The sequence below is a fragment of the Rhinopithecus bieti genome, unplaced genomic scaffold (genome assembly GCF_001698545.2).
Source record: "Rhinopithecus bieti isolate Rb0 unplaced genomic scaffold, ASM169854v2 scaffold_12642, whole genome shotgun sequence".
NCBI lineage: Eukaryota > Metazoa > Chordata > Mammalia > Primates > Cercopithecidae > Rhinopithecus > Rhinopithecus bieti.
In genome coordinates this window covers 721,674-731,534 of record NW_016807465.1, presented here as the reverse complement: position 1 = coordinate 731,534, position 9,861 = coordinate 721,674, and the positions used below count along the sequence as shown (strand labels likewise).

At 40.0% G+C, this 9,861-nt stretch overlaps 1 protein-coding gene across 1 annotated transcript in view; it reads left to right on the top strand.

The window, feature by feature from the left end:
• The window catches only part of PAQR9 (progestin and adipoQ receptor family member 9), a 14,672-nt gene extending 6,446 nt beyond the window's left edge, over nucleotides 1-8,226 (top strand). The window contains exons 2-3 of the mRNA XM_017882277.1: nucleotides 4,588-4,647; nucleotides 6,836-8,226. Coding sequence (XP_017737766.1) covers nucleotides 4,588-4,647; nucleotides 6,836-6,863 — 88 coding nt within the window. The 3' untranslated portion in view covers nucleotides 6,864-8,226. The remainder of the gene's footprint in view (nucleotides 1-4,587; nucleotides 4,648-6,835) is intronic.
• Nucleotides 8,227-9,861: the final 1,635 nt, after the last annotated feature.

Genomic DNA, 9,861 nt, shown 5'->3' with positions numbered 1-9,861 from the left:
GTAAATGCTTAGATCTCCATTTTTCCTCTTTTAGGGTCTTTGTGTTGTAACTTATGAAATATTTCTTAGAAAACATTAATCTGGAGGAAATCATTAAGAAGTGTCAGATAAAAAAAATAAGAAGAACGCATGGGAAGAGGAGAACAAAGAGGCTTAGAGTCAAACAGTCAGAATGGGACAGCAAGTTCAACTGTGCAGTTAGCCTGAGTTTTAAATTTTGTCCTTAGAAAAGCATGTGAACTCCCAGGGTGTTAGTGTTCAAGTAGACAGGCAAGGAATTCTGTTTGTCAGCTTAACCACATCTTGCAACATTTGACCTGAGCACGAGTGTCCAGGTATATTTTGAGTGGTACATTTATCTCCTGGCTTAATGTCCTTAATTTGTTTCCATAAAATTAGGACAGAGGCAAAAAGGCATTACGGGATAGCACCAGCCAATTGTAAATCACCTTTTGAATCATTTTCTTGAAGGATTGCAAATATTCTCCGACATATATCACCTGACAAAAAGCGAACAAGCCTAGACAAACTGAAAAAGGAAGCATTCAGTGGTTGAAACCGAGCGCTACTGTATTCTTTTGTGAGAGGTCACACGTTTTCTTATTGAAGATTTGGCTTCTTCAATATTGTGAATAATTATTTCTTAATTGTGAAAATGGGTATCAGTTCTTCTTAATCACTCTTCCAAAAGCAAATACAAATTTCTGTTGTCATTTAAAAAAGGATAACTGTATTGCATTTCTGGTTTGCAGATTTCTAATCAGTTTGTAGGCATTTTTGTTCTAGAATGGTTTCTTAAGAATCTCTGAGCAAGTTGCAGAATTAGAGTGTTTATTTATAGGTCAGGGGCCAAGAATGCTCATTTAGCTGTTAATTATGGCAGGATGTGACTTTTGAAAGCTCTGAACATATACCTATATGCAACAGTATACACACTTATTTACTATTTAGCTCAATGGAAAAACAGCCTGTTCTTTGAGCTTTTGAGAATGTTTCCCAATGTATTGTGCTTCTAAATGTAATGCACTCACTTTAATGCTTTTGTTCTCAATCAATCTCTGAAAGCTATTCCAAACATGGCATTTCTCAAGGAAAATTTCTTGAATGTGCAAAATTATTCTCGAATGTGTAGAAGTGACAGGCCACCTTTCCGTCATGCCTTATACCTCCACCCAAAATACACAATAAGCACTCAAGGCAGAATTGGGGGTCTTCAGGTGGTCATTTGGCCATGCTGTAAAGATGGCCCTGCTTCTCCCAGTTCACCATGATGTTGAAGAAAGACACCGTGTAAATAAACCCTTATTTCTAGATAAAGCGTGGGGACACAATGTCATTTCTTCTTAGTTCCATCTCTAGTTGGAAGGCATAATCTGTTTTTAATAAGCTGGATGCAAAAAATAAAATTCATGGGAAAATTTTCTAAAGAAGTATTTTAATTTTATATTTGTAAAGTTTCTAATAGACATTTTTTGTAAAAACAGGCCTTAGCACATAGGTGAGAACCAGAGTTTTTTGGAAAGACTCATGTTTATCCGGGGAGTTTAATCACCTTGAGCTCTTACCCAAATGATAAAGACCTATAGCCTAAAGAAGGATACAAATCATTTTTTAAAAAAGAAGAAAACACGTGAGATAGGTTTTAGGTGTGTCTCATGGCTAAATTTAAAAATTCTGGTTAGAAACTTTATTAAATTCCCTTTCCCAGCAAAACCTAGCACAGAAGCTCTACTTTTTGAACAGGCTGGTTTTCTTTTCTGGAGGCTATGAACAAAATTATTCTAACCAATCAGCTGAGTACCAAGGCAATAAAGAGATGAGGCACCTTTCACTTTGATGAGTTTATAAGCATGGTGAGTAACACAGCCAGTAAAATGTACAACCCTGGAACTCTGTCCCTTGTTTCTTCAGAGTAGAAAGAAGAATAAGCCCCATGCCATCACTATATGGACCAGGAAAAGGCTTTCTGTGTTTCAGGGCTGGGGGAGGATTCTGTGGCTGCTTTGTTTTTTTTTAATCTGTATAGAGCATGTGGTTGCTCTGAACTCTCTTCATTTCAGCCATCTTCCAGGCCATTTTCACTACCCTTGAAGCCTTCACTTTCCACATGTCCAGCTTGAAGAGAAAAGATTTCTAAAAGGATTCCATGTGTATTTAGGCCTTCTCTAACCATCTGCTTTATGGGGTTCATCCATTTCCAAACTAAGGTTTTAAATATGGTGACTGTCCTTGGATTTGCAAGAATGTACAACCAAGCAGGTCCCCTTTTGCAGTAAAGGGCATTATACTTGAAGGGCTCTACTCGTTTTTTCCTCAGGTCAGAGGCAGAGGGAAGAGTTAACAGTGATCAAATAGAGACCTTCATGTGTCTGTTTTTTGTTTTTGTTTTTAAGTTCATTTAAGGGTGATGATGGAGAAAGAAGGGAGTAAAACTGATGCATGCATAAAGAAATTTTTCCTATTGCTTGCCAGATTCATTCTTTTTAGGCTACCCTTACTCCAGTCCTTACCTACGTCCTGAAGAACTATATTTAGCTAGCAAGAGAGGCATTGTCAGGATATGTGAGCTTCCAGGCGTGGACTACCATGTGGTTTCAGATCAATGGTATATTCTAACAGAAAAGCATTACTTAATCGTAATTCTCCATTATGTGATAAAATAATCTATAGAAATAGGTATCACTTTGGCCAGTTCTGTGCATGTAGCTAAAACATAATGTGACACATTTCTGTTGTATCATTTGCTAGGATTTTGGTTTCCTGAGACATTTGTTCACTACAGTCTTGAATATGAAATTCTGTGTAAATAATATAACTATGCATTTTGCTGAAAACAAATGTATGAAATAAGAATAAATTATTTGTAAGCACAGTGTTTAGGATCGTACGCATCTGCATGTCTAACAGTTATCTTTCAGCAACAAGGTATTCCTAAATTAACAGTAAAATATTAATATCACTAATAAACAAGATAAGAAAAAACATTACCCTTTTCATAAAATTCAGCAGGCAGAAGGCAAGAGCATTAGTTTACCCTGAAGAAGCACCCTTAGTATATTACTTTTTTACAATATTAGATAAATTAAGAAGAGAATTCATGTGTTACTCTGAAATCATATCTTCTAAGAAAATACTTATATAACCCAGGTTATGAAATGTTTTCTTGCACATTTCTGTTTTTCAAAAGCATATAGGGTCCATGGGCTTCTGTGCAACACAACCTTGTCCCAGAACCTTGGTGATATGTGTGAACTTACAGTATCTCTGTCCTAAATAACCCCAGCAAGGGAGATCCAATTTCAACTCTTAAGCTCTGTGGTGATGGCTAAGTCTTTAAATCATGTTGATTATTGTTTCAGAAGTCTTTGGTTATCAGGAACAGAAAACTCTCATGAAGGAAGAAAAGGTTTATAGGAGGAACACTGGGACCAGCACATAGCTGACCACCCAGGCCTCAGGAAGGAAGAGAGCAGGGCAGTGCTAGATATTCTGGTGAGTAAATCTTGCCTCTCCAGGGCTCTGCCACCAGATGAACTAGCTTCAGGGTACTGCCACCAGATGAGCCATCGTCAGCTTTTTCCTGGCCCTGTTGTGTCTGTCCCTGATTCAAATTCCCGGAAAAGAGTATCAGATTGGCCTACCTGCGGTCACATGGACTCCTCTAGAGACAAGGTATGGGTGCCTGTGATTTGAGCCCTTTCTGGAACCACATGGAGGTTGGAGGTTAGTTCCCACAGGAAGGAATGATGGGCAGACAAAAGCAACAACTGTCCGATTCATCCAACCCATTGGCGGTCTGGTCCACAGGCATTCCACTATAATCCCCACACCTGAGGAGTGTGTGGACAAAGATTATGGGAGACTGACTGTTTGGGCCAAGTACACTGTATAAAGCGCTTTCCAAGCCAGGTGTCTTACCAGTGTGGGGTCCCTGTTAAAGCTCTGGAGCATCTGGAGAAGGAGGGAAGAAAACCATGCTAACAGCCCAAAACAATAGCAACCACAGCCCAGCCCCTAGCTGGCTAGCACACACTCTCCTTTTTTATATGTGCTTTCCTTAATGTAACACAACTTGTATTTGTACCATCTAAGTGCTCTTGCCCCCTTTCCCAAAGACAACCCAAAGCTGCCTTTACTTAGAACAGCAGCAAACTTCCAGCACTCAGGTTCTCCATGTGATGGGAATTCCCTTCATTCAGGTCAGGATGTGGCTAAATAAAACATTCAGCCACCCCCAACTCACTGTAGAAAGGCAGAGAATTGGCTAGCTGAGAGGCATACCATTTCTAGTGGCGCACTGTGCCACCAATACACAGCAGCCATCATCTCCTGTGGCCTAAGATGGACAAGGCCTCCACAAGCTGGTAGTGGTATGAGTTCTTCAGGTTCTGTGTGCTGGGAGAATCTCTGTCTACCTTGCTCCAGGGTCACTCCTAAGAGGGCCACTCCATTTGGGCTGTGTAGTATCTCTTGAGCCTGTGCCAAATATCTGCTTGTTTGCTTTTAGATTCACGTTCCCATACTTCCCTTCAACTGCTCTGTATTGGAGCTGATTCTCAGCTCTCCCGCCCTCTGGCTTTTTGTTAGGTCCTGCCAAGGGGACAAATGGTGGAAGATTGCATTGAAACAAAAAGTAGCAGAAGGCAGGTATTTTTTCCTGTCCCTCCCCACCCTTCTTGTTTTTTCCTAGAATCCTCAGCCCTGGCTGCTACTAGCAGTCACAGTGTAATCCTGAGGGGAGACAAGATAAGAAGAAAGCCAGAACATAGAGTGGGGCCAAAGTAACTCACAAATGAAGCCTCGATCAAACTGTGCTTGAAGTCCACACACCTCTGGACTTTTCCATGTGAGCCAATACATTTCGTTCATCTTACAATTGAGTTTAAGTTATATTTACGTCTTGTAATCAGACGTATCTTAACAGATCCATAAAATTTGCTAACTTCTCAGCCATATATAACGGGATTTGCACAGCTCCCATCCCACCATGACTGATCCAGTCTCACATTTTATAATCTACCTATTAGATATTTATGATACTTCATTTTCTAAGTACAGATATGCTGTATTAGGACTCAAAGCTACCCAGTGACCCTGATGTGATGCCTGAACTGCTCTCTCCCATTCTTTATTGCAGATATTTCAAATATCTGACCCTACCACTCCCACCCTCTCCTCAACTCTCTGATCTTACTACTTCCCACCTTTTCAAGAACCATACTCTATCCATTACACATTGTTCTCCTGTATGTTCATCTCATCAACTACTTCTACTCAATAGGATTCCTCCTACAAGAATTTAAAAATGTACTACTAGTCTCTCCCACCTTCTAAAATGAGAAAAATCACCCTCTCCCCACTACGTCACACTCTAACAACACCCCCCTCTCTTTTTCACAGCCAGGCTTTTTTGAAAGAGTGGTGCACACTGCCTTTGTTTTTGTACCTCCCACTCACTCCTTTACCCACTGCATTCTGGCTTCATTAAGTTCACTAGAATGATTCTTCTAAGATTTCCATCGGCCTCCTTGTTGATGGATAGACATTTCTGAGATCCTCTTTCCCATTCTGTTCTCTTTGAAGCACTCTTCCTTTGGCCTCTGTGACTCTTGTACTACTCTTTTACAATCTCCTCTACTGACTTTCATGCCTGACATCAATCTTCTCAAAGAGTGAACACAGAGCATCTATACTGGTATAGTTAAAGGACTTTGGTCAGTGGCTTCCTGGTTCTGCCACTTTCTGTCAGCTTTCCTGCTCAATTTAGAGACGTTCTAATTCTTGTTCAGAAAACCCAACCTTGAGTCTACTGTAATAATTCTAGTGAGTTGTAAGCCAACCAATGCCTACTAATAAATCCCCTTTAGCACCAACTAGCTTGAGTAGATTCTGTTGTCTGCAACTGACCCCAAACTGATATATCAGGTAAGCAGAAAAGGATGGTGATCAGGAATGTTCTTTATTCCCCAAATCCATCATTGGCAAGTAGTCTACTGGGATTTTTTATCTTTAATTTTCCTTGGCAAAACAAAGCAGGTTCTGAATCAGACAGCTACTTCAGAGAGTTTGATTCTATTTCAAAGCAAAAAAAGAAACACTAGGAAAATAATTACCTAGGAATTTTTTTCCATAATGTTTACTTAAAATGGGTAAAGGGAGACACAATACGGATACTTAGAATATATGTCAAGTGAAAAAATCTAAAATAAATCCAGGCTGGGTTTGGTGGCTCATGCCTGTAATCCCAGCACTTTGGGAGGCCGAGCAGGAGGGTCACTTGAGGCTAGGAGTTTGACACCAGCCTGGGCAATATAGCAAGACCCCATCTTTACAAAAAATTAAAAAATAAAATAAAATAAATCCTATGAACAATAAATGGTATTCTCATGTATCAATGTCATCTATACAATGTTCATGTAAAAATTCAACCCCTAATAACAAAAAATTCACTAAATATAAATAATATTCAGAATTCTAACACTGGATGAGAATCCTGTAAGTCTTTGATCTAAAAAATTAACCGTGGTCCTCCATCCCAGTGGAGAATGGCTAGAGTGGGTCAGGATCTCAGCAGTTGCTTGGTTTCCTCTTTCCCTGGACAAAGGTGCATCCCTCTGCTTCTGCTAGCAGTGCCCTGAATTTCCTTTGAAGAATAATCCCTCCTACTGAAGCTTGGTGGGACTGCAATCCAAGGCAGCCCTGCAAGCCCAGAGTTTCTCTCAATTCTTTATTCTCCATGACTTGCCTGCACAGGTCTTCATGTAATTCTCTGGGCTACCCCATAGCCTTTCAACAAATTATTTCTTTATTTTTTGTTCCTTTTTCCCACCTTAAGTTCATCAGAAGTTTCCCATTTCCCGTAATGAAAAAATATTGACTGAGGACTTAGAGTTTCCAGTATGGGACATAAGGAGCTTGGAAGTTGTAACTCCATCCTAACAAGTAAAAGCTGAACAGAAAATCAACAACTCTCCTCAGAGACATGAAGTCACAGAGCAAACTGCTGCCCCCCAAATTGGAGAGACAAACAGGTAGACACAGAGAATCACAATTTAACAAAGCAGGAACTCACAAGAAGAAATTTCAGCAAGAACCAGTACCAAGTTTTTTTGTTCCCTATACATCATGACTAGTTTCCAACAAAAAATTACAAGGTTTACCAAAAGGCAAAAAACGCAGTTTGAAGAAACAGAGCAAGCATGAGAACAGTCTCAGATATGACATCAGGTTGGGAATTTAAAATAATTATGCTAAAGGTTCTAATGGAAAAATAAACAACATGCAAGAACCAACAGATAATGTACAAAGAGATGAAAGTTCTGAGAAAGAATCAAGCATAAATGCTAAAAATCAAGAACATTGTGACAGACATGAAGAATGCTTTGATGGACTCATTACTAGGCTAGACACTGCTGAGTAAAGAATCAGTGAGCTTGAGGCTATGTCACTAGAAACTTCTAAAACTGAAAAACAAAGAAAAAAAGACTAGAAAAAAATCAGAAGAGAATATTCAAGAACCGTGGTGCAATTACAAAAGGTGTAACCTACACTTAATGGGAATACAAAAAGAAGAAACAGACAGGGGAACAGAAGGATATTAACAAATAAACATCCACTCAAACACTGCAGGTTGAAAGGAAATGACATTCCACATAGAGACAAGACTTTTGAATTACTGATAATTTCTTTCTCTCTTCTCTTTCTCAGAAGTCCACTATCAGTTTCTGACCTCCAAAATCTTTTTTCTTAAGAGCTGAAAAATTCCTAAAAGAAATGGAAGATTTAAGGAAACTGATTAGCTTTGCAATTTATAAATAAATGTTAAGCCATAGGATTAATAAAAGGTTTCACATCCTGCCTGCTCCCATAATTTCCATTCTCCCTATCTTGATCCTCTGCAGTTGTAAAAATATATGTGGAAAACTGAAAGGTGGGCAGAAGTGAACATTTATTAGTACAAAATGTAATTCTCTAAGAGCTACTTTACTACCTCAAGATGACCTGAGTGAAACTAATGGCCTAGTTTTTACTCCAGCTCTTATTAATTCAGTGGTTGACTGCATTAGTTCATCCCTACCTCACTATCTATCTGTTTTGAGGGTAGGATCTATAAATATCAGTTTAGCGTTCTCTCAGATTCTTTAGTTGCACAGAAATGTCATTAAGTACAAAAGGAAATGGGTTTAAGGAAACAAATAATTCTGCAGATACATGTAATAAGTAAACAAAAGAAGATGGTGTCCCAGTTCTCTCCTGTTGTTATCTTTATTTTGGTTTGATTTTTTTCTTTTGATTTGATTTTTTACTTTTGATTTTGGTGTTTTCTTTTTGCTAAGCTCCTAGAGAAAGCATCAAATATAAAAGCTAGCAGATATGAAATCCTGCCAGAAGCCCCTCACTTTGATTTCTGGTGTTACCTATGTCTTGCCAAATGTAAAGCTTGTTATTATACGGGTGCCAATTTGTCACATAAACACGTAAGGGGATTTAGGGTCAGTGGTATAAATCACGGTGCCTTGCCATAAAACCTGACTACAATGAACTTAAAGAGAACAGCTTAAAAGGAAAAGCTGGGTGGTAGGGGGGTGTTGGCATCAGGTGGGGACTCTACCACCTTCTCTCCATTCAACTGTTTGACAAAGTCATTTTAGTCTCCAGGCCATCATTTGCGCTATTGTGGCAGGTGAGCTGTCCTAGAAGTGAGAAGCAACAACATGCTAGCAGCCCGCGGGACTGGCGGGCAGCTCCGCCTGCAGCCCCAGTGCGGGATCCACTAAGTGAAGCCAGCTGGGCTCCTGAGTCTAGTGGTGACTTGGAGAACCTTTATGTCTAGCTAAGGGATTGTAAATACACCAATCAGCACCCTGTGTCTAGCTCAAGGTTTGTAAATACACCAATCAGTACTCTCTATCTAGCTAACCTAGTGGGGACTTGGATAACTTTTCTGTCTAGCTCTCTATGTCTAGCTAAAGGATTGTAAACACACCAATCAGAACTCTGTGTTTAGCTCAAGGATTGTAAACGCACCAATCAGCACTCTGTGTTAGCTCAGGGATTGTAAATGCACCAATCAGCACCCTGTCAAAATGAACCAGTCAGCTCTCTGTAAAATGGACCAATGAGCTCTCTGTAAAATAGACCAATCGGCTCTCTATAAAATGGACTAATCAGCAGGATGTGGGTGGGATCAGATAAGCAAATAAAAGGAGGCTGCCCAAACCAGCAGTGACAACATGCTTGGGTCCCTTTCCACAGTGTGGAAGGTTTGTTCTTTTACTCTTTGCAATAAATCTTGCTGCTGCTCACTCTTTGGGTTCACGCTGTTTTTATGAGCTGTAACATTCACTGCGAAGGTCTGCAGCTTCACTCCTGAAGCCAGCGAGACCACGAGCCCACCAGAAGGAAGAAGCTCCAGACACATCTGAACATCTGAAGGAGCAAACTCTGGACACACCATCTTTAAGAGCTGTTAACACTCACCGCGATGGTCCGCAGCTTCATTCTTGAAGTCAGCAAGACCAAGAACCCACCAATTCAAGACACAGAAGGATAAGTCACAGCCACGCTGAGTCAGACTCAAGTAAGGTGAAGATGAGGTTCTCCCCTTGTTCTTGGGCATAAGAAAACGAGGCTTGTCATACGAATACCAGAGCACCTTTTAAAAAAGAAAACCTTTTCTTCTGGTTCTCGCTGTCCAGTGCCGTAAATGGTTTTTACAGACATCTGCCAAGCTTCAGTGTCACTTGGCTCCCACTAAAAGCGCTGGTGATTATTCACAACCTCCCTTAAGAAATCTCTAACAGGAAATAAGTGCAATCCTGAAAAATGGGAGGGTGTATCTGGAACAGCTCCCCAGGTGTT